General features: G+C 36.6%; 3 protein-coding genes across 3 annotated transcripts; 2 read left to right on the top strand and 1 right to left on the bottom strand.

The window, feature by feature from the left end:
• Nucleotides 1–284: 284 nt before the first annotated feature.
• Nucleotides 285–2,545, bottom strand: LOC144446148 (BTB/POZ domain-containing protein KCTD7-like). Its single transcript, XM_078135874.1, has 3 exons — nucleotides 2,519–2,545; nucleotides 1,474–1,622; nucleotides 285–891 (listed from the first exon to the last, which is right to left on the bottom strand). The coding sequence occupies exons 1-3, from the start codon at nucleotides 2,543–2,545 to the stop codon at nucleotides 285–287; spliced, it is 783 nt and encodes a 260-aa protein (XP_077992000.1).
• Nucleotides 2,546–4,051: 1,506 nt separating this feature from the next.
• LOC144446155 (25-hydroxyvitamin D-1 alpha hydroxylase, mitochondrial-like) lies at nucleotides 4,052–9,318 on the top strand. The gene is made up of 8 exons (XM_078135888.1): nucleotides 4,052–4,458; nucleotides 5,490–5,689; nucleotides 6,442–6,645; nucleotides 7,036–7,214; nucleotides 7,885–8,051; nucleotides 8,240–8,318; nucleotides 8,550–8,756; nucleotides 9,205–9,318. Exons 1-8 carry the CDS (start codon nucleotides 4,052–4,054, stop codon nucleotides 9,316–9,318), a joined length of 1,557 nt encoding a protein of 518 aa, XP_077992014.1.
• A 1,650-nt stretch (nucleotides 9,319–10,968) lies between these two features.
• On the top strand, nucleotides 10,969–16,442 carry LOC144446163 (25-hydroxyvitamin D-1 alpha hydroxylase, mitochondrial-like). Its single transcript, XM_078135900.1, has 8 exons — nucleotides 10,969–11,384; nucleotides 11,962–12,158; nucleotides 12,466–12,672; nucleotides 12,863–13,038; nucleotides 13,643–13,809; nucleotides 14,166–14,244; nucleotides 15,154–15,360; nucleotides 16,002–16,442. The coding sequence occupies exons 1-8, from the start codon at nucleotides 10,969–10,971 to the stop codon at nucleotides 16,113–16,115; spliced, it is 1,563 nt and encodes a 520-aa protein (XP_077992026.1). The 3' UTR covers nucleotides 16,116–16,442.
• The last annotated feature ends 9,283 nt before the right edge of the window (nucleotides 16,443–25,725 follow it).

Here is a 25,725-nt window from a genome sequence, read left to right on the forward strand (position 1 = left end):
GACACAGTCCACATGTGGTGAAGATAACTATACGTGCAGTGTGTTCAATCTAGTATGTCTACTTAGAGAGACTACTCTAGTACAGTATACATAATAAATTCAAGAAGTCTAGAGTGAATCGTTTCGATCACAGCTGGAGGTCAAATACATGTAGATCAAAAGAGGTTAGTCATTTTATTCGAAAAGAGAACCCGAACACAAAACCATTTAAGGAATATTGTAGTAGCAGTAATATTGTACATTCATTTTAATTTGATCGTATTCCTTCCACCAAGTTGCAAAAGTTACCACCAACCAAAAATTAGGTGGGTAAGGCGCGTCTCGCAGGAAACCACTTCTCGTCCCCGACCAACGTAATATCGACACAAAGAAGACTGTTCATTTGATGATTCTACCTGGAACCCACGTTTCGTCAAGTCTGTGATAATACATTGAACAAGGATATCCATTCTGGACACCGGGGCGTCCCATGGTCCAAAAACCACCTCGGCTTTCCGATAGTTTTTACCCCGTCCATCAGTCGTATAACACTCGTGGTTCTCATTGTATTTATGGTCAGCTGCATACTCAGGTGAATTCTTTGAAAACTTGACACCAAATACGATGTCTGATTGACGTGAGTATGTGGCTGAGTTTAGACCTCGCTCCTTCGCAGATCTTATTATTTTCTCCAAATTTTCGTCATATTTTTCGAACTGTGTCAGAAAGGTCTGGCGGACTATTTCTCCGAACATTCCGGGACTGGTTCTGAGACATTCCATAAAATGTTGAAGACCATAGTAGTGAGCGTCATCGTAGACTTGTTGAGCGACCTCTGGAGGTGGAAGAACCTCGTCACGAAGGTAGTTCAGTATGTGGATGAAATACTTTCCGTCTCTGTCGATAAAATATCTGCAAAACAAGACACATTTATCATTTATCAAAAAAGAGTGAATATAATAGGCGTTACTTCGTCTATCGAGAATACCATATACTAGTAGGTAGTGTAGTGTTACTTTTGTTACCGACTATGAATAAAGTGATAACGATATCAATAGTATCACCTCAGCCACCGCACCCTTCCAGCGGCCATCATATTACATACGTAAAGACTGAAAATTGGAGCCTCTCCCCCCCCCCCATTTTCCACAGCCCCTTCTCCTACGCCATGAATTGTGCTCCGCCCCTAGCTGGAAATGCAATAAGCGGATAATGTGTTATGTTATGTAAGATATTTAAAGGTATGTTGATCCTCGTTGAAGATAAAACGACGAAAAAAAATAAGATTTAATTTGTACTTACAGAATTCTGAGTATGATTATACACATATGAACAGTTTGATATTCAATTAAATATATAGGAGACATTTTAATTTGATGTGTTGTCCTAGTCATCTATTATAATAATCACTGAAATCACTGAAATCATTTTCATGGAGGGGAGGAATCATTGTAGCATGTCGAATTTAGAAATCAACTTTAGTTCGGTACTCACCTTCCGTCCTGGTCCTTGTCTGTGTTATGTCTTCCACTAAACATGGCAGCCAGCATAGAATCCTCATATTTCTGTAGAGATGATAAACGAGTGGTGAAGTGAAGACCTCCGACATTAAGTCTGACCACTGACGGAAAAGTAATCACATCCTGCCAATAAAAAGATGGTGAAATATACGTCATTTTAGATGATGTTATTATGTCTGTAGTAAAAATGTCACCAAACTTGATAGCCAATGTTGACTTAGGGTTAAAATTTTAGCAAATTTGGATACTAGTATGACAATAGTTGTCTGGCAGTTACTGAAAAGTTCTATGATAGGATAGTGGTAATCCAAGACGGTGGGATTCAAACATTGGGGTATGAGTGCGGCGTATCTTTTCTATCATGTGGTAGGGTAGAGGTTTTAATATCGTAAGAACAGGGAAGGGTTGAAGTTACACTCTGTAAGAATACATAATTTCATGAGCATGAAACACACTCCGAAAAGGCAGAACTTTGAAAAAGAATAACAAGTTACTGTATTGGTGATTAAAAACATCATTACCTTTGATATCAACCACCTGTTACCGCCTTGGGTATTACAAGAACATTAAAAGGCATTAGCGATGTCAAAATATCACCGTTGTGATGATGTACAATGGTTTATCATTGAACTATGCTGAACAATATCGAACTATGACAGTCGTACATAGCCAGCTCTCTGGACGAACGTTAAAGGTTAAATTCTATCACCAACTGCAACCTCTTGTGTATTATGAGGAATTATAGAGAATTGATATATTTCATAACTATATATTTCTCGTCGTTAAATTACCACTGATTTCGTTGTCATGGAATCGACTGTGACTGTATGCATATATTTTGTAGAATTATGATGAATAAAATTCAGAGCTCACTTATTTGATCGATCAATATCCCTGATTTCGTTTGGTGAGTTTCAGTAACCACAATATTGTATTTATACTGTGCTGTCACCATCTCACAAATACAGGAATATACTCCATACCATACCATGACAGTATATGATCTCCGAGAAACTCACCGTGTTATTTGTCATGTCGCTGCTCATCACGAATCTCTCAAAGTATTATCCCAGTATGTGATGTTCCTGTTACGGTCTCTAGATGTTATGACATATATTGCCGACCAGTAAGCTTAAGTCACTCTTTCCGTTTCCTCCAAGATTCAGCGTCACTTTAGGTGTAGCCATACACCTACGCATGGCATCCCATAGATAGATTGTTTAAATGTAACCTATGTTAATACAGTGGACCTCCAACGTCACAGAGATAGGTTCGGCCAGTGATAACGTAATATTTTAGTAAATTTGCATGGGAAATCGCTTAAAACATATGTCGAGTTGTTTTGTACTAGAACTGTATTTCATTCGTAGGCCAAGAAGTGTACATTTCCAAAAAGATTGAGGATGATAACGTATCTCAGTATAAAAAATACAGATTTGTAGCAGTTGAAGGTACTCATCGACATTGGGTTAGTAAATTGGACTTTGCTCCGTTATCGAACCTTGAACTATTCTCGGTATTTACACCAACGACTCTGATAGAAAATTTGGAAAGCGCCCTCTTTCATATCCACCTATCTTATTCTAACCTATACTTCGTTTTAAATAATCATTCTACATCTCTCACTGACATTTGATATTATGCAAAAACGTTTACTCTGGAACGGTTAAGGGTTTGCACACATTTAAATATTTATCGTATGCGTGAAAAATACGGCACAGGAATTATATCAGTGGCAAACCACATCCTAGAACAAGAGAGAATTTTCTCCACAGGTATAAACATGATAAATGGACATGACGTCTGTATCTGTAATTTTTATTCCAGGTTCTTTTTACGACATTTATTTTACATTAAAGACAAATCGAAATCTTGTAATGTATTAAATTCGTACTCTCTGTATGACGTGCTGTGACCCTTCACTGAAATAAAACCATTATCATCATAAGTCTAGCAATAAGCTTACGTTTTCAGATTCGTTGGAACACCTTGGAATATTACTACGGATACCATGTATGTTATTGGTTTGGTATTTGTTATTGAATCATGAATGTACAAGAAGCATTTTTTGGGCCTTTTGAAAAGAAGCGTCAATTCCAATGTATTCTCCCTGTTCATCATGATAGAAGGACAAATATGCTAGGTCAATACAAGACATTTCATTATTGCTTAGAAATATCAACTCAATTTCAGTTACCCCATGCATGTATAATCGTACACATAATATAAGTTATAAGTTAGTATGCAATACTGGAGAAACATACCATTTTAATACCCCTGTGATAAAAAAAAAACATTTCCAAATCTCGAATGTCTATTCTTTTAGACAGAAAAGAGAAAACAAACAAAACTTAAAACAAAACACATGTACGCAAAGAAAAAGAAATGCATCAATGGGAAATATATTATGTACACGAATGGCCTCTTTGGGGGGTTCAGAGGTGAAGGTTCACACTCCAATTTCAGGACTACGTCCTTTGACCTCCTCTTTGCATTCCTATAATAATTCTTGTTTTGTTCATATATATGTATAGCTGTGAAGACCTAAGAATATGTACATCTCATTACGTCGTTACCCATCATCATTCGCAGTAATTCGTCATGTTACCGTTTTATATCGATCGGCGGCGTCAACAGTTCCGAAAACAGACAATCAGAGCAATGTCGTTGCTAAACCTTTTCACGAGATGCCACGTCCAAGGAACAAGCTTGTCACATATCTCGACATTTTTCGCAATGGAGGACTTTCTAAGATGCACCAGTTCTTCACGATGCGCCGTAAACAGTTCGGTCCAGTATGGAGAGAAGACATCGGTGTTCTGCGTGGAGTTTTTGTAGCTGACCCCAACGCTGCTGCAGCCGTGTTTCGCGCCGAAGGCAAACACCCACGGCGACCTCCTGTGGAACCATGGTTATTGTTCCGAAAAATGGGAGGTTATTCATTGGGAGTATTTCTTTCGTGAGTTACCATTGCCCGTGTGTTTTAAAAGAAAATAATTGCATTATTAATAGTAAATATGATATGCCCATTTACAGGGTTAATTAGACCCCATATTTAGGCCACGTCGAAGATATTCGTACATTGTATTATCTACATGAGTTTGATCTATCGTGTTCACAGGCAATGCAGAGAGTTTCTTTAAACAGCGTCACCAGGTGAAACATTTGGAAACTGTCACAAATTAAACACGTTCATTATGTATTTTGAACTTCGAAAAAAAGTATTGTCATTATATAGGAACCCCTACCTGTGCCAAACACAACGATTATGAAAACCATCCAATAATGCACAGGTAATCAAATAGCAGTCATATTGTCACTATCGCCAATTTATTGATTTTGTGCAGTAAAAATGATTGTAAATAGAGTTGTACAACCATGAACAGTTCGTCGTTTTAAAATTTTTCCCTATATAATCACATGAATGGAACATGCTTGTAGCGCTATATTGATTGCAAACCGACTTACCTACCAGCCAGCCAGCCAACCGACCAACTAACCAATTAGCCAGGTAATCAATCAAGCACTGCAACCACTACAACCTGCCTGCCAACCAACCAACCATCCATCCATCCAACTCAATAATTCATTCATTCATTCATTCATTCATTCATTCATTCCCGGTTTTTTATTTAATATACTTCTCTGTAACTGCTTCATGTCCGACGGTGAACAGACAATATGTATTTCGACCAACTACAGCAACACAATACACATAGTACATGATCTTTGTCCCTAAAAATCAAAGGTCACGACGAATTGTGTTTCGATGTCGATTGTAAAATGTACCCTTGAACCATCGTAGCTATAGCTAAAGTTAATGCCGGACTCAATTATTACTTTCTAGTGAACATTGAATGTAGAGGGCAGATGTAACTTTCAAGCTGAGATGGTATATCAATACATCATAGTAACTACGGTAATTTGGACACAGTTGGTCAAATTTCACCGACGTCACTCTGACGTCACTCTGCTGTTTATCATCTACAGAAACGGCGAAGAATGGCATCGTCATCGCAGTGTGCTCATCAAACCTTTACTCCGACCAAAACAGGTTGCTGCTCACACGGATACTCTCAACACTGTAGCTGATGATTTGGTTGCTAAGATACGACGACAAAGCGGTGTTACTGGAGAGGGTAATGGCGAGGTCATCATGGAAGACGACTTGTACCGATGGTCCATGGAAGGTGAGATTTTACTTGCACTCAAACCTGACATAGAATTGATGTACTGTTTAAGCCATCAATTTTGGCGTTTAAAGTTTTTAACTTTTTCAGTGAACCAAATGACGCCTATAGTCGTCCCCATAAAAACCACCCATCAACTATACTATAGAGATATATTGTTGAATGTCCAGACCCATAATACTATTAGATATAATGTATGTCGTATTGAGAGTCATACAAGTGATAATCAACACTACTTTGATTTTCAGTGTCAAATATCGAAAGTAAAACTTTCATTCTGAATCAAAGAAACTTCATATATATTGTTATCATCTTATGTGAAGCTTCAGGTTCGAAATTAAAAATCAAACCATTTCCGAGTCTTTATATTTTAATTACCACTATTCACCAAGTATTAATATAATGCTCTTTTTTGTATTTAAAGTATTTTTATTAACGCATAAACAGTTATACATAACAGATTTTTACAGTATCTGGATAAAACACAAAATGATTTCTTTACTGAAATTCAAATTAATATAATGCTCTTTCTAATGCACCTTGCTATAATCACGGATATGTCTTGCATTATATATACATGTAAGTATGTATACTGTATCCAGTGTAATGTATTAGTGTTGACTCTGACGAAGCTTCGACGTAGCCCAATACATGATTGTAGTCTTAGTAGCGTGTCTTCAATGAAGATTTCTAAAGATGTCAGCTATCCTTCAACAATAAAGTCACGTGTCAGTGTTCTGTTTTACCTGTAGCTGTTGCATCTACATTGTTTGAGAAACGACTAGGATTGCTGGATGATATTATTGATCCCACGTCTGAGAAGTTCATAGAGGCAACGAAGGACATGTTCCGTTACTCAGAATCAGTGGTTTATTTGCCATTGAAGATGCAGGTGAAGTTCAATATGTCATCCTGGAGAAAAATGTGTGATGGCATCCGTACAGTTTTTGAAATAAGTGAGTATTCCTATGAATAATAGCCTTCATGGATATCTATGGAAGATGTTTCACTTTGCGCCTGTTGGATATATTTCAGACATTTAGATTTCCGTGACAATCAAAAGATAACGAAGTTAGTCTTCAAAATGAAATCTACAAAGCAAAAATGAACCATGCGTGATCACTTGAACAAAATGTTTCAAATTCTCTTAATGTTTAATACAATAAATTTAATGGTATAGGATAGAGTGAAAAGGGGTATAACATAATTTTGTTAAGTTTATGGTTGAAATGTGAATAATGAGAGAGCTGAAGATGAAGTCATGGGACCGTGGGAATGGTCCAATTAACAGTACATGGCAGGTTTTAATACTTAGTCTAGCAATGTAAGCTTATGTCGGGTTTCAGCGGAAATGCATATGAATGCGAGGATCGCTGAGAATAAAGATTCAACTGAAGGTGACGATGACGGTGACGGTGAGAAAACCTTTCAACATATTATTCCATACCTAATGTCGTCTGGAAAACTATCCAGAGGTGAAATTCTGGCAAATGCAGCTGAACTGTTTGGTGCATCAATCGATACGGTAATATATGTTTTGTTCTTATATACAATCTTACCAGGACACAGTAATAGCGAAATCCAAGGACATGGTTTAGGGTCTAATTGTCCTCGATGTGTCATTAATAATAAAAAAGCATTTTACGATAGTAATACCTTCGACAATTTTTTATACGCTTATTTGAATATTATAATTTATCTTCAACAAACTCTCAGCTCTCCTAAATGAATACATATAATAATATTATATACCAAGACTGTTGTGTTAAGCTTTCTAGAGAGGTTATAATTTTGTCATTTTAATTAAGATAGATAGAAATGGGAAGTGAGACATATACCATAATTTCATATAGAACGAGATCATGTACGATACATGTTTACGATATTTCCTCCGTTTACTTCGTGAGAATTATTTCATTTTATTATAAAGCAACCGTTCACGTCATCAAAACGACCTGATGTGATTATTTGTTCATACTCTCCAACAAATGATATGTTTGTGTCAACCTATTGCAACCTTTTGATTTTGACAGTTCGAATATTTGCATCGAAAGACGAGCTCAAAGGTATACGTCTTCCAACCACAAGGGGGTGGGCTTCGATATGGATGAACCATGCCCAGATCCTTGGCAAGTCACCAAATGAAAGTTTCGTGACATTCACACAAAATGTTGTCACTTTTTTGTATTGACAAGACATCGAATACTATGAAGTGGACGTTAGATTTACTAGCATGGAACCCGGATGTACAAGAAAGACTACATCAAGAAATCACAAATGTGGTACCGAAAGGAGAGACAATCAGTCAAGAGCATTTGAAACAATTTCATTACCTCAAGGCAGTGATCAGAGAAAGTATGAGGTATTGTAATATCAGATATTTTGTTGATATGACAAAGGAATCGGAGTCGAATACATTGTGTGTTTGCATTATACAGCTGGTTTATATGCAATAATTTGGGATTCTTGAGGATAAAACCAAAGTATTAAAATCATACTCTTCAGTTTTATTATATATTGACTTTATCGGAATATTTCTCTTCAAAATAGGTTGTTTCCAGTAGGATTTGTAAACTTTCGAGTTCTAGACACTGACATTGTAATGAGTGGATACACAATACCAGCAGAGGTAAGTACGCACAGGTGTGGTCGATAAAATTTCCTCGAGGTCTACACACGGTTTGAATGTCAAGTTCGCCACTATCTATAACGTTTATAAGTATCTTCTATAACTAGTAAAACATAATAGATACGTCCTTAAGACCACTAAGGCAGTTTGACAGAAAGTTCTTCCATTCAAGATTTCTTCACCCCTGCATAAATTCGTGGAGTTTATAATCCTATTATACGTTTATTTCAGACAAATATTTACATACTTACGAATGTGATGTCACGTGATTCTAACAACTTTGAAAAACCGGATGCATTTAAACCTGAAAGATGGTTAAGATCCGAGAAACACAAACATCAGGTGAACCAATTTGCCTCCCAACCATTTGGAGCCGGTTCAAGACAGTGCATTGGTAGAAGATTGGTTGAACTCGAGATGTACCTATGTTTGAGCAAGGTAAACATTTGTAAATTATTTAAATTGTTTCTATTTGAACTTTTAATTGTATAAAACTTGTAAGTTAACAAAGGAATAAGAAAATCCTAGTCCAAACTCGTAGAGTTCTGAGACTGAAGTTTCAGAGCATTAATTATTTGCATTTACCTTTAAAGTCCAGAGCTGTGAAAAAACAACAAATTTTCTAAGCGGACACGAAAGAATGACTGGATACTGACCATACAACATAGGTCGAATTAGCATGAGATGCAAGCTGACATTTTTTGGATATTTAGTTCACATATATCATTTGACCACATATGTTGTATTGCCTTTATATCTACTATGAAGAGAGATGCTTTTTGGGACTGATATAATTTCTAATCGTAACAAGCCTTAGTCAGATATGATATAGATAAATAAAGACTTCTCCATCTTATCTTACATGTATTTCTGTCTCCATCTACAGATCATCCAGAATTTCCGCCTTGAGTCAAATAATGATAAACCACTGGAACCTCATATGAAATTTCTACTTGTTCCTGATAAACCCCTGAACGTGAAATTACTTGAACGAGAATGAAATATTCTTTGGGAAAGGATTTGAAAGTAAATCGGTTAGAGGTCATGGACTCAAATAACAGAATCTTGTTTTATACGCTTTCTTACACAATATTATTTGCATTCACACGGAAGCCTAACACTATTATCTGTTCAATTGAGTTAAATAGTCCTAAATCGTTTAGTTCAAGATAAACAATTTCCACATATTTTCCTGAATCGTCCAGGTCGAGCCACAGGGGGCAGCGAGCATGTAATTGGTTATTTTTTGTGGTTATATAAGAATAAACACTCAACCATGCACAGACTAGTATAGAAGTATATGTGAAGCTTGGGACATTTTGTTCTTTAAAATTGTTCAATTATTTCTTTTAAAAAACCAACCCAGTGTAATGTGAAAGCACAGGGGACAGGAGCAATATATGTGAAGATTTATTCATGTTTTGATTACTTTTATGTTGAATAAAGATGATACTATAACTTACGCTGAGTGTAACTTATCCCAATGTTTGTCATAATAGTTGTTATCGGCTGAATACATATATATTTTGAGAATCAGGATAAGTAGTGGATACAATTTTGAAGAAACCCTTTGTGTCTGTCTATCCGTCTGTTATCAGTGAAATATCAGCACAAAATGATATTTCACTTCAATGACCGATTGATTGCGTCGTTATCACAAATTATGGTTCAACTAGCAACTTCGATATGTGAGAACTTGTGCAACAAAGATTGCACATTTACGGGTCAGAGGTGAAAGTTCATGAACCAATTATAGTTGGACTTTGACAGCATTCAACGAGTGTGAAGCTACCATCATATTCATATTCATATTCACTTTCAAAAGTTGACCTGTACGATCAATGTGAATATGATGATAGCTTCACATGTTCATCATCAGATTCGAAGTTATCCGAATGGGTACGAACAAGCGTTCGGCAAATCACAAATCCTTCATTGGCAGGTTGAAATAATGTGATTGTAGTTACTTTTCACTTGATTAGCGTGGATTTGCATGCTTTCTTCTTATTTTTGCCAGAGTATCCAATTTGCACCATGAATTATTGTTGTCATATAAAAAAACTAATTTGGATGTTTAGTATGCCTTTCCCATATCTTTGAAAATGTCAATATTTGGGTGTACAAAAAACTTGTGTATGAGTAATGTAATAAAATACGGCCTGGCTGGGTGTGTTTTGATTTCCCGCAGTGCTGCTATCTTTGAAACCCTACTTAACACTTACACTGGTGAAATTTACACAAAATAGTGTTGTCAAGACCACAATTATCACAATGTGTGTAGTTCCTTTGATCGGGATCGGTCAACGCAATCGATTGTGAAAAATAATGGTCCATGAGAACAATAAATTATGGTGCAAATTGGATACTCTGGCAAAAATAAGAAGAGAGCATGCAAATCCAGGCAAATCAAGTGAAAAGTAATTACAATCACATGATTTCAACCACCCAATGAAGGATATGTGATTTGCCGAACGCATGTTCGTACCCATTCGGAAGTACTTCGAATATGATGATGAATGTGTAAGCTATCATCATATTCACATTGATCGTAGAGGTCAACTTTTGAAAGTGAAGATGAATATGAATATGATGGTAGCTTCACACTCGTCAGCATTCAACGTTTCATTCGAACATTTAGACACATATCATAATGGCACTTCGTTGTGGATATGTCGTCAGTCGTCAACCGGTCATCAATTTAGCACGCAACAATATTTACGGGTATCGTACAACGGCATCAACAACTCAAGAGAATACCAATCACATAAACGGTGATGCCAAACCCTTTGAGCAAATACCAAGTACGAGCAACAAGTTTGTCACATATCTCGATATAATTCGAAATGGGGGAGTTTCTAAAATGGACAAGTTTTTCATGATGCGTCGACAACAGTTCGGTCCGATTTGGAGAGAGGACCTAGGGGGACTGGCTGGTGTTTTTGTAGCTGATCCCAACGCCGCCGCAGCCGTGTTTCGCTCTGAGGGTAAATATCCACGTCGACCTCCAGTGGACCCATGGTTGTTGTACAGGAAACTTGGGGGATATTCCCTTGGTGTTTTCCTTTCGTGAGTTGACAATTATTTTTGTTGAAATTGTACACAAAATTACAGTGTTATTTACTTTACAGTTATTTTTACTATTTAATACGGCCTTTACTACGCTAGAAGTCAAAATGTCACGTATACTTAATTCCTTTGTTTACAAAGGTCAGCATGGTATGAATAGGCAAGGGTAATGACGTCAGAATGGGCAAATGCCATTCACCACCGGTCTCAAAACCGACATGCTGATACTAGTACCTTCGTATCATTATAGACACACACACACACACACACACACACACACACACACACACACACACACACACACACATATATATATATATACACACACACACACGTGTACGCATTCTCTGTCTGTCTGTCTGTCTGTCTGTCTGTCTGTCTGTCTGTCTGTCTGTCTGTCTGTCTGTCTGTCTGTCCAGTGTACACCTCTTCACAAAGTTATAAATCATTTATATATATCATGAGTAACCAATTGTTAAATCATTCATCAAACTGAAACTATTAACTTGACATGATTGTCCAATCATCTATTGAAAGTAATGACGAATGTGACGTCACTCTACTTTAACTACAATAGGGATGGTGAAGACTGGCATCGTCATCGCAGTGTGCTAATCAAACCTTTACTCCGACCAAAACAGGTTGCTTCTCATACGGATACTCTCAGCACTGTAGCTGATGATTTGGTTGCTAAGATACGACGACTACGTGATGATGCAGATGGCAAACTAACGACTAATATTGATGACGAAGTATTCAGATGGTCCATGGAAGGTCAGAAAAGAAGAATTTTAAACGTTGTGTGCACTCAAAATTCGATTTTATTCTCTCAAATTCACTCTGAATGTTGCAATCCCTCCATACAGCATATCTGATAGAAGTCTACGGGTTCATAATCATACATGTTTGAAGGCATAACTAATTTTAAAGTGACTCACTCAGGAGATTTCTCTTTAAAAATGTATGAAAATAAAAAGGGAATATAACTTAAAGATGGAGAATGTTAGGTCCGTTTGTTTTAGATATTGATGTACAAGAGAAAGTAAAACTTAACAGACCATTCCTCTGTCTACATGTACAGCTGTGGCATCTACATTATTTGAGAAACGACTGGGACTGCTGAAAGACACTGTTGATCCAACGTCGGAGAAGTTCATACAGGCAGCGAAGGATTTTTTCCGTCACTCTGAATCAGTGATATTCTTTCCATCTCTGAAGCTACAGGTAAAGTTGAATCTACCTGCCTGGAGAAAAATGCGTGAAAACGCCCGAATTATCTTCGAAATAAGTGAGTATTTCTCTTACAATGGCTCAAATGTAAATGTCATGTAAATGTCTTGGTAGCATACTAAGAAACGAACATATACCTTTCAAAACATAGTTATGTTTGTGCTTATTAATTTATCTTACAATAACCTTATTACAATCTGTAAGAAAAGGATAACTGATAATCTGATTATCTCACTTTACCTTTAAAGCCGAAATGCATATGAATACAAGGATAGCTGAGGGAGAACAAACTCTAGTTTCAACTGAAAGTGACGGTGAGAAAACCTTTCAGCATATCATTCCATATCTAATGTCATCAGGAAAACTATCCAGTGGGGAAATTCTGGCCAATGCTGCTGAACTTTTTGGTGCAGCAGTTGACACGGTAATGGCAGATTTTAATGCTGTATATAGTACTCTGTAGTTTGTTCAAAATTTGGGCATGTAGTCCCCCAATCTGATAAAATCCGATGTGGTGAAGGCGGCTAGATGTCTTTATTTACCTCTATTTGTGTCGTAAAGACATCTAGCCTCATCAGACTTTAATGAGATTGGCAAGCCCTATGATTCTGAAACAAAAACATACGCTGTCTCTGAGTAAATTGCAAACAACGACTAAATGGAATTAAATGATTGCAATACCAACAAAATATATCAGAAGATATCATATGATAAATCAACAAAATACAATAACATTTGCATGTTGGTGGAAAAGGAACGGACTTATGATATTGGTAATTGATCGTTCCAAGGAATATACTGCATTTGTTTCTTATCCGTACAGCATCTTGGATTTTTGTTTCAACATTAATTTAACCACCACCACCACCACCACCACCACCACCACCACCACCACCACCTCCACCACCACCACCACCACCACCACCATCACCACCACCATCATCATCACCAACACCACCCCCCCACCACCCCCCCCCCCATGTGTGAGCCCGGGTAATGTCAACAACAACTCGTTCTATTTGTTTCAGACATCGAATACTATGTTGTGGACACTAGATCTACTAGCATGGAACCCGGATGTACAAGAAAGACTACATCAAGAAATTACAAATGTGGTACCGAAAGGAGAGAAAATCAGTCAAGAACACTTGAAGGAGTTTCACTATCTTAAGGCTGTGGTCAGAGAAAGTATGAGGTATTGTAACTCATCAACGATGGTAGAACATAAACATATATAACTGTATAGTTGTGGTCAGAGAAAGTATTATGTATTGTAAACCATCAACGATGGAAAAAACATTAACGTGTACACCGTGTAATTCATTTATGGGTACTAACAATATCAACTCAGTGCTACTTAATATTTTCAGACGTCTCAAGAATAATAAGTACTTCATTAATAGAAGTAGTACAAGATTTTAGAGCGGAATTTATGGAATGTTTACTATTCACTACGGTAATAACGCCATGTCTACTATCATATCATGCATATAGAATTGTGTACTATGCTAATCATTGACTTTAATGAAATTATTTTTCAATTACATGTAGATTGTTTCCAGTTGTCTATGGTTTTTCTCGTATTCTGAATAAGGATGCCGTTGTGGGTGGTTACAAAGTCCCAGAGGGGGTAAGTAGTGACGGATCAACTCGTCCCAATTTCAACTCGTTCCATTTCAACTCGTCCCACTCAACTAGTCCCACTCACTCGTCCAATTTTCAACTAGCCCCAATTTCAACTGGCCCCATTTTCAACTCGCCCCAACTCTTTACAATATAATTTACCTGTGCATATATGAAATCGAAGCTACTAGTACTCAGTTTGGAGGGTCTGTGGTATCTCGTATTCCACTAATGAAGTACCACTTGCGCTTAAAACACATCCTACAATACTTAGTTGCGTTAAGTAGGGAGAGGAGACACGTCTCCAAAACCCGTACGCGCGGAAGTCGTAATCGTGTCAGTCACTAATATTTCTTATTTAGGTTGTAAACATTAAGTCCTAATGTGGAAAGTGATATTCCATGACTGAGGAAAGTTGTTGTGCTAGTATAAGTTCTAGACCTATAGCAAACACTTAGCCAAAACCCACACCACTTTCTGCTACGAAATGTTACATTTTCTACGCTTCAACTGGCCATGTAGGTAAAATCATGTAAGTTTTTCGGTCCCCGCGCTGTACTTCGAGTCCATGTATCGTTTAGATTTAAACGTTTACTAGTGTTATTGGGGCGAGTTGAAAAGGGGACGAGTTAAAAATGGGGCGAGTTGAAAATGGGCCGAGTTGAAATTGGGGTGAGTTGAAATGGGACGAGTTGAATCGCAATCGTAGTAGTGCAGGTATGCATAATTTATCATGATAGTAAGGAGGAGTAGATTGGAGGGAGAATGGTGGAATAGCCATGTAACCATTGCTACATTGTCTGCAAATATTAGTAATATCTATTGTATTTTCCAAGTGTTATTACATCTGTCCTAGTTGTCATTGGGTTACAATACCCATGTGGCAGAGTGAATTTCATTTGATTCTTAATTTCAGACCACAGTTATCATACTTACAAATTTGATGTCACGTGACTCGGACAACTTTGAAAACCCGGATGACTTTAAACCAGAGAGATGGTTAAGATCAGAGAAACACAAACATAAGGTCAACCAGTTTGCCTCGCAACCATTTGGAACCGGTACCAGACAGTGCATTGGAAGGCGAATATCTGAGCTTGAGATGTACTTGTGCTTAGCTAAGGTAACCCGACATGATCCATGATTGGGGTGGGGGTGGAGGGGAGGGGATTTTGTGTCAGAATATAATGAGGTGTAATATTGACGAAAAGGATTTCTCTCCGTGAAACCATAGCCTTATTAAGATAGAAGAAGACTTTCCACCGGCTAAAGGGAGAATCTTGTATGGAGCGAATTCACCAAGGTGATTTCTTAGTGAGGGTTGACCATTGACATTTCCTACACAACCATTTCGTAGATCAATGTGTCTAACTTTAAGGACACTAATTGAAACGATAACATTGCTTTTCATAGCACGAATTTTGATATATGATAATGATAGAATTGACCCTTGACCCGGGTGCCTGCAGTGTTATGCACTACAACACATGATCTATTAACATTGCAGACTGTTATACTGTTACTGCACAGCCTTACAGCGCCCTCAATCTATTCACCGATATCTATACATGTTTGTCTTTATTTCGTTCTTGTTCAACATCATTATTCAATGATGAAATTTACATACAAATGGTTAATTGTTATTAAGAATATATGAATTATGGTTGTCAATATACATATACTGCCGGTCATTTCCAGACTGAAACATTACAATGTTTATCACTATTGTTCATAAAGAAATTTTCCATGTTTTTTAATCTGCAGATCACCCAGAATTTCCGTCTTGAACCAAATAACGATAAGCCCTTAGAACCTTGCACGAGATTAATCCTGGTTCCTGATAAACCATTGTACTTGAAATTTCATGAACGGAAATAATCAGTTTACAGAGAAAGTAAACCAAAAAATCTGTCATATATTGTGAATAGTTCATTTGCATCGGCATGCTCAAGGACTGGATTCAATATAACTGCTACAGATTACATACGGCAAAACCAACACACATTTCAAGTGTTTGATTTGATGGGGCGAATGTAATCATGTTGAAGACAACTTTATTCTGCGTCATTGTGAACATCAACGAGTTGCTGATCTTGGATTTATGTATCAGAAATATAGCATGAGTGACGTAGCTAGTTTCTGTGCTGACGTCATTCATCATCACGTAGTTTTAGGTCACATTGTGACATTTGTCTATTTACATCTACCAGCTATATATTTCTACATTAGAGATATAGAGATATTGTTAACTCTTGTTGTAAATCAGATATATATTATAAATAAACATCTAATGGTATGTTTCGTGCCATGTTGAAACAGTTCAAATGGTACGTTTGTTGATCTTGAGGGAAACCTACAACAATATACTTGACATTGCCATGGCAACATAAAATGATGAAGATGCACTGCCATGTGTTGATGTAGAACGTTAATATGTTTTATGACATTGACTATGGAATGAACTCGTTGACTAACGTGAAACGTATTCTATGGATATTTCATTGGAGCCAAATATCATTTTATCAACCCTTTCCATTGAGCCAAACCCTTTATGTACGTGTATAGGACTTAATGTTTGCTTTTATCGCACACCACCATGTAATTTACATCCAATCTGTGGTACATTCTGCCTCGCTTTATTAAGCTTACTATACTTCATTTGTTATTTGTGTTACGTTAATCCGATATAACCCTCGATTGAAGCCGGTCACCGTCTTTTCATCATAATTGGATGGTTTTACTCAGCTTTAATCGGTCTCCTAGAGACGGTGATGTGTTTACGTTTCACAAGACCACAACTCATAACATTCAATTAAATATACGTTGTATGAGTCAATTCACCCTTGACCTTAATCATAGCTCTTCGTACGTCATCGGTTTAAGGTCAACTGTAATGTTATGTACCAAATGATAGGAATCAGAAATTAATGTGAGAGAACATTTCTGGTTGAACGATGTTGATTTGAACAAAACTCGAGAAGACATGAATGTGAAACATGTGTTGATTAGGAGTTAAGCTTATTCCTTTTTATGCTAGTGTACAAAGAGCAGTGTTAAATATCATTTTGGATTTTTTTTAATGACAAGTCAACACATCTACGTAGAGCTTTAACGATGCGCTATAATTGGGTTGTGATTTAGTCGACGAATGTTGTACGATGGATTGTTATATTTGCTACTTGTGTAATGACGCGAATATAATTTTTAAGTCATGCCATAAATTACCATAAATCACATTCCCAACGTATGGGATAATTGACTATGTTGACAGTGAATTTGACGGACCAAGTCTGAAATCATTGTTTTCCATTTCCTATACACATTTAGTCCGACACGGCCGAATTGTCGAATTTTTTAAATGAAGCATAATAAATTGTCACGTACACAATTGAAAAGAAAAACGTCTATCTAGCAGTTGAATGTCTTAACGCGACCCCTTCTTTCACTTGAATTCTAACATACATTAAGGTAATATCATATTCAATAAATTATTAGTTACACGTTTAGATGTTTACTTCAGTGGTAGGAGACCTATGTAAATCCGAACGGCCCTGTGATTTCAGCAACAAGAGCTTACCCATACCATTGAGAAAACCCATGATTTTAAAATTTAACTACGCGTAACTTTGATTGCTGTGAGATTGTTACTTTCATGAGTAATAATACACATTACTATACACGATGTGTTCAAGTATAAAGTGAGTATGCTATGCAGTGTATACGTGTCCCTCCTATAGTAATCGTAGATGGAGTAGACCGGGAGCTGAGACTGACAGTCACAGCCTTACTTTGCTTCGTGCACAATGAGTATATCGTTCAATAATTACATTTACACGTTCTACTAATTTCATTCAATATATGAAAAGTTTTAATAGTAAACACCGATCATATAGGTTGTTGATTCGTTATAATAGATACTTCAGAATATCTGCAGAATGTGTGCTGATAAATAATTCGTCTATCGGTTTCCATTGCACGACAACTCACTTTTAAACAATAGAAATTCATTGATTTTTTTTCAGGAATTTCCGTACGATTTGTTTGAATTTGCGCACCAGGTATTCTTTACATTGTCAAAAATTAACAAGTGAATTAGTACTGACATGTGATAACTCTGGTATTGCACCCCATGCCATACTGAGTAAACTGTAAAATTTACGGCACAACATGACTACTACAACATGAACTACAGCAGTATGCCCCTCTACAATGTACAAATTTGATGGAGGCTGTTTTAGAAAAGATAACACTGCTGATTTGCCGTGTTGTGACATCACTTCTATTGTTATCACGTGTCAATTGGGTTCATGTTGGTTTTTATAACCGAATAACGTTACAATTCACTCTACCACATAATAGTTATCGCGTCCATAAATTACGCTTGTTTTTTATTATTACCAGTAATAGCAATACATTTATGGTGGAACCCGACAATTTTAAATATATCGACTTTATATGTAATTTCTTGAATTTGACTCGAAGAGATATAAGATTTACTGCTATATGTAGGATGGTGACGTGAATAATAGGAGAGGAATAATAATGGAGCTTTTAGAACATAATAAGCCTTTTACAGGTGAAATACTGGTCAATTGACAAATCTCCATTAGTTATTTTGTAGAAGATATAACAAGTACATATCAACAAGACACACACACACACACACACACACACACACACACACTCACACAGATATGATACCATTTGCATTTAGACACTCAGAGACAAGGTCTGTCTGTGATTTAGATAGCTGTTTCTACGCAACCTTCGCTTATTTTGCAATTATATTGTAAATCGAAAGAATAAGAAAGAAACAAATCACACAATGCATTGTTACAGTCTTGTTTATTTAGTGATACTAAGGTTGGGATTTAGGTGACTGTCGTTTCAGCCCCTTTTCAAGTGAAATGGGTTACAATGATTGGTAGCGTGTATAGATAGGTGCTTGATACAATGGATGAAAGTAGTGTTTTTCTGATTAAAAAAAGGGATAAAGATAAAGGCAATATTGCGATATACCGGTACGTTTGCATTACCAATACATTATGACACCCTAGCTTTTAAACTAATCATCATATTATGTTGCGAAAATTGACGTTACATTTATGATATATTGACCCATGGCTTTTGAATGTGGTGAGAAGAGGAAAAGTATCCGGTCACATTTCGAATCTCTGAAACATGGTCATCTCAGTTGAAATTTACCAAATTCCGCGGCTTTATAAAATCTCACAAAACACATCCCATAAATTAAATTTGAACTTCTTGTAACTTTAACGGCATGCTGAGGGGTCTTTCGTAGATTGGCATTAAGCGAATGGAAACGTCAAGCAAATCTTCACTTTGACGACCACGCAATACTCTAGTAATCGGATCTTGGTTTTGGAACTACCAAAAGTGTTTAATTTCTGTCGTACGATGATTTTACGTAAAACAAACAGCTAGAGTTCAATTCGTTGAATAATTAGAGAGAAGGCGGAGAATGGATAAACCTACAATCTTCTTCGTTTGGATTGTTTTATTCGGGAATTTGATTCATTTTGGGCAAGCAGGTAAGTCGCTATGAGTAAGACGGTGCGTGCACCGTTGTCAACTTGCGAATGATTTTTTTTTGGATTTGGGGAATGGGAAAAATGCAAAAGTGTACTTTCTCTTTGTAACATTTCGCTACTACGATAAGGTGTTTCAAAATATGATTTTATCTGAGAGCGTAAAATAAGTTTCATCAATATCATATCACTTCGACATTTCTTGTATGGAGTCGGCACGTGACAACGTCAAACTACACTCCTGTAGAATCTCACAAACCGAACGCATTGCACTGTCCCTTGCTTAGATAATTTGTAGTTGACAGTGTCAAAATAATGAATTGATGTTTCGTCCTACATCTAGTAAACATGACTATTAACAGTGTCCAATTTACGACGACAACCAACGTCATTATTTTGAGATGACACTGCAACAATTTGAAGAACTGGAAAACGTTAATCAATGTCCATAACCATGAACTTATCACATAAAGGTCGTGTTTTCGCAAATATGTCAGATCTAGATTAAAATCTCATGGAGCAGATACCTAGTACCTACTAATGGTGTGTAAATCATCAACACAAACCACGGAAAACAAGATAGTATCTGATTCATCCGTATGAGAGATCGTTGCTTGAAGGAATTACATGTAATGAAGGCTTGGTTGGTCTAATGGACTGCTAATACCATCCATCAACTTGAAGGTCTTGCATTTATTTAGAGTATAAATCTTATTATATGTATATTATTGACTGGCATTGACCTAGTAGGACGATGGTAATTCATATGCTATAAACGATGAATATATGACAAGGGATATTTTACATGAACTTCATGACTGCTATATACTACATTTTCATCTTGGTCACGGTCAATGATTAAAGTGGAGTACATCACGAAACTAGAACGCCTTTCTGTTATCCGCTGAATGTTGACAGTAAATCAAAGACTTTGTGTGCAAAATATGACATCAGTAACACCACTGCCCTGTGTACTATCCTTCAATTTTCCACCAACCCTGACTCAGGAACTAATAAGAAGTTAATGAACTACTTTCAAGCCGTTTCCATGCAAACTAATCGAATGGTTCAAACATGCTCCATCTTGCATTTTAATTATTTTCCAACTTGATTTAAGCTTACTAGTCTGGCACAATATCGTTATCCTGAAATAATCAAAGTAGCATGAATATGTTTGATAAAAATGAGAACGATGGCCAATGAAAGACGTAAAGCTAAGTTCTATAGTTGTAATAAAACCAAATTAGTTATTTGACTTTTATCGTTTATTAGTTCATCTAATTTTGATGAATTGGTCACGGTGGATGATATAGACATTTAGATATTCATTGTGCTTTTTTCGTTAATAACGGAGGTAAGATCTCGGTCCAGTGCATCACTACAAAGTCTTGATATACTTTGTTGTTTGTTAAAACCGAGAAATATAGTAAATTGCTCATTGCCATGGTGACGTTTAGTGAGAACTAATCAAAGTCGTCAATTGTGGCGAAACAGGAGATAGCACAACATTCGGGCATTTGTTACAAAATATATTTCACGTATCCATCAAACTGTGTCAAAATATTGATGGAAGTGTGATTCGGGTGGATCATATAGTTGTAGGCTGTTATCTCTAATATTAAAGTATATGTAAATGTCGTCAAAATTACATTTTTATTGACCATAAGTTTTAAACCGGAGATAAAGAGAGGATTGTTCTTCAGTCTCTGTCTGATAAGTCGTGATGTATGTATAAACCAAATTTGAAGGAATCATATCTCGTCGAGTACTAACTATATACCTAACTCCGGGGATCTATACGCATGTACCGTCGAATTCACTAGTGTAATGTCTTTTACGTACGTCGACTCAATAATTTATTGTTGAACGAGGTCTAGATAGCGAAAGAGGAAACTGTTTAATGGACTTAAAACGTTCGCTACATTTGCAAGATAGCGGAAGTAGTACGATTGGCGTATTTTGTAACAAGCACACTAGTTGTACCGCAATTACTAAACGGTTAGATAATCTATTTGTAGTAAATCGACAGACATATTGCCATATAAAATGTCGATGGCACACTGTAGTGAAAACATCCTAGAATACAATGGCTTAACCCAGAATGTCAAAATATTAGAATTGGATTCTAGAGAGTAAAGAAAATCAAATTGAATTTAATCAGGTAATAACGACACATTGACTAATGTTTCTAACGATGTACGGGCATCATGGCCATGGAGGTCAGGAGATGTATCAAGCTGACACATTTGATAACGACGTGGCACGGAAAAATCGTCTTGATTGAAATATGTTGTCCCTCTGGAACACTGTTGATAGAAATGAAAACATAAATATTATAAGGAACATTTTTTATCATTTTACGAACGTTTATGATTTACATGATATTCAGCTCGCACCAGAATGAAAGATTTAACATGCGTTATCAACATTATTATAAAGTTAATTATTTGATAGTGTAAGGTATTTCAAAATAATTATAAAGCCTAAAGTTTTTACATTTCTCGACGATAATTAAATATTTTAAATGAAGTTTGAACATTGCATCGTTAACATGACCTTGCTGATCATTCGATTCATCTTTGTGTCATGTTTGTTTAGTTATCGCCTTGTCACTAGAAACCTTTCTTGTGGATTTTCCCAGACATTACCGAGAAGCCTGTCGACATGCCCCATTGTATGTTTCTTAGAGCTTGTTATTGAAAAGACATTTGTCATACACCAGCTAACGAGATTAATCCTTCGGTCCCTACTGTGTTGGGTTTCTACCTTCAAACTGTATTTTCGGATTAAACCATCGGTCTCTATTATACACTTCAATTGATACAAAATTAACAAAACTTCGCTCAGTAACTAAGCTGAAGATAGCGTTTAATATAAACACGTGTATAAAATAACGTTTGTGGTCACAACAAAAGTGGTAGTAGATACGTTAAAGCTTATCGCGATTTGAGTACCCAATTATGGCCTAACAACAATTTGTAGTTGGTTAAAACGAAACAGGTTTCATCCCCGACATTTTGGGGGCATTTTGGGGTACCCAATAAACTCAGGTCAATGAAAAATGTCAGTCAAAGGATGGGTTTCAATGCTGTTATATCTATACTTCTGTTCTACATCTATTATATACTCCATGGTTAATTACGATATGCACAAGCCAAATTATTGTCTTTGAACAGATACTACAGATTATATACTTTAGTCGTTCTACGTCACGACAACCCGTGCATACGTCACTGGTTCTGTGGTGCTCAAAATATGAGTCAAAATGTTCAAAATCACCATTATTTTTCCGATTTGTCATAAATCATGTATGAGGAGATTTTATTTTATTATTCCTCTTATTTTACTACATTCAGTCGGAAAATAGACGTGACCTCACTGGGGAATAGGGGAATAATATCTAATTATCACTAGTCATTCGGCATTACTTCTTAGCGATTTAGTATCTGAATTCTTGGGGGAAATCTGTGAAAAACAACCTCGGAAAGTTTCTGATGAGAATGTTATTCTTGAGTTACATGCTATAGGACTAAAGTCAAACTTACTTAGCCATTAATGGGGTAACCATTAACTAACGTGATTGACTTCACAATGTACTTCACTGAAAGAATTAAAACATCAACTCCTACACGACTAAAGCACGCCATTTACGCAGACCCGTCTATCAACGAAACCTTTCAGAATTTAAAAGTACATTCATTTGTAAATCTTCAAAATAACCGAAATTCATGATTCGTTTACTTCTTTGTTCTGAAAAGTCACTGTTTTTATAAAATCTAATCAACCAAGTGCTTTATTGCTCAATACCACGACGTTTTAGTGACGTTGGCATTTGTATGGAAGGACCTATACGGATATGGAAACATTACGTTTAAACATTATCGACAATCATAACTCAATTGGTTCTAGTATGGTGAAAGATGGACGGAAATTGCTACCACGGTTGCAAGAAAACACAACGTCGTAACATCCGTTAGAATTACGTTATATTTGAGAGCAAGTTTGAGATATTATTTTAAAAGTCATTGTAGTTGTGTGTATTGCAAATTAACAAAATAAAAACAAGCATGACTATATTACAACTGTTTTCAACGTTTTATTGTGTAATATAATACATTCTGAAGAATAATGTACATTACAATTTGACTATAATTCATAGAATGAACACATGATTGTATTGCACTATGACAAATTAAGAGAGTACAATTCGTTGTCCATATTCAAAATGTATCCTGCGTGATATATATATAAATGCAAATTTAACCCGTTTTCTCACAAAATGTACTTTGCTACTCTATTCAGCCCATCTCATCAATCACTTTTGCAATTGATCGAAGTCAACAAGTCCTGCTGTCAATGTACAATCTGTATTGTATCTACATCACATTGTACGTACAATAAAGAGTTTACGTAGAAAACATAACGGCTTCACAAACTCAATCAACTTAATAATCTGTTTCTTGTTTTGATGATGATGATGATGATGATGATGATGATGATGATGATGATGATGATGATGATGAAGATGATGGTGGTGATGATGATGATGATGATGATGATGATGATGATGATGATGGTGACGATAGTGTCTACAGTCTGTGTCTGTCTGTCTGTGTGGAGGTATGTGTGTATGTGTCTGTGTCTGTGTGTACATAAAGTGTATTTTGAGAAGGTCGGTCCATTTATACCGTTCTTCGATATTTTTTGCTTTATAATATATTTTTTTGCAAATGTATTCTATTTTTATTGGGATAAACAGTTTGTGAATAAATGTAAATTTATATAAAACGTGTAATGGTGAATATAGCTTTTCAACTTTCTTCTCCTCCTCTTATCGTTCAGCTTTGAACTTTGGACCTTTAAGCTCCCCAGTAACTGTATCCATAAATGAAGGAATCATTCATGGTGACACCATTTATTCAAATATTGGTGCCGGTGGACAAGGAGGGAGTGCACAGTATTCATATGTTATTGAAAGTATACAGCCAGACCCAGGTCTTCCTTCACCATTTGAGATAATACAAGGTAAGCAGTCGTTAACTCGTCACATTTTAGCACTTATTACTCAAGATTCTTTTCTCCAAATACCATTTTTTGATTTCACTAACTCAATCGATATCAATAACCCTCAGACTGTGAAAACGTTTTCTTCGTCATTGTTACAGGTGCACCAAGTACAGCTAACACAGCTGAAATCCGTGCTGTTGTCCCACCAGGATTTGATTACGAAACGGAGACTCAATACGTGCTACATATCATCGCAACTGACTTAAATGATATCCCTGCTGGTACAATCACTGGTACACTAACCGTTGACATCACTAACGATCCTGACCCCCCACAGTTCACCAATCTTCCTGGCGTTGGTAGCGTTAGTGAGTTAGCCACCACACCGTTCACTTTTCATATGGTTACTGCTACAGATGATGATTCACCTCCTACCGACATCACATTTAGTATCTCCGGATCTGACCCTCCAGGTGCTCCATTCCAGATAGGAGGTGTGAACTACAATCCTGGAGACGCTGGTATGTATGTATGTATGTATGTATGTATGTATGTATGTATGTATGTATGTATGTATGTATGTATGTATGTATGTATGTATGTATGTATGTATGTATGTATGTATGTATGTATGTATGTACGTACGTACGTACGTACGTACGTACGTACGTGGGCGTGCGTGCGTGCGTGCGTGCGTGCGTGCGTGCGTGCGTGCGTGCGTGCATGCATGCATGCATGCATGCATGCATGCATGTATGTATGTATGTATGTATGTATGTATCTGTGGGGTGGGGTGGGGTGGGTGGGTGGATGGATGAACGTACGTATGGACGTATGTAATAATGATGTAAACACAGGTATTAGGGATTCTCTGTTAATTAATACATTTAGTGGATGGGTTTGTGAATGGATGACAGAGTCGATCAGTGATT

This window comes from Glandiceps talaboti, chromosome 2 (assembly GCF_964340395.1).
Source record: "Glandiceps talaboti chromosome 2, keGlaTala1.1, whole genome shotgun sequence".
Classification (NCBI taxonomy): Eukaryota; Metazoa; Hemichordata; class Enteropneusta; family Spengelidae; genus Glandiceps; species Glandiceps talaboti.

Bases quoted from the DNA above. Each gene is read 5' to 3' on its own strand.
- LOC144446148 (XM_078135874.1), bottom strand. From the start codon at position 2,545: ATGAGCAGCGACATGACAAATAACACG. The intron at 1,623-2,518 runs GTGAGTTTCTCG...TTTTATTGGCAG, and splicing joins GCGACATGACAAATAACACG to GATGTGATTACTTTTCCGTC. The intron at 892-1,473 runs GTGAGTACCGAA...CTTGTTTTGCAG, and splicing joins GACAAGGACCAGGACGGAAG to ATATTTTATCGACAGAGACG.
- LOC144446155 (XM_078135888.1), top strand. From the start codon at position 4,052: ATGTACATCTCATTACGTCGTTACCCATCATCATTCGCAGTAATTCGT. The intron at 7,215-7,884 runs GTAATATATGTT...TGTATTGACAAG, and splicing joins TTGGTGCATCAATCGATACG to ACATCGAATACTATGAAGTG. The intron at 8,757-9,204 runs GTAAACATTTGT...CTCCATCTACAG, and splicing joins TGTACCTATGTTTGAGCAAG to ATCATCCAGAATTTCCGCCT.
- LOC144446163 (XM_078135900.1), top strand. From the start codon at position 10,969: ATGGCACTTCGTTGTGGATATGTCGTCAGTCGTCAACCGGTCATCAAT. The intron at 12,159-12,465 runs GTCAGAAAAGAA...CTACATGTACAG, and splicing joins ATTCAGATGGTCCATGGAAG to CTGTGGCATCTACATTATTT. The intron at 13,810-14,165 runs GTATTGTAACTC...AATTACATGTAG, and splicing joins GTGGTCAGAGAAAGTATGAG to ATTGTTTCCAGTTGTCTATG.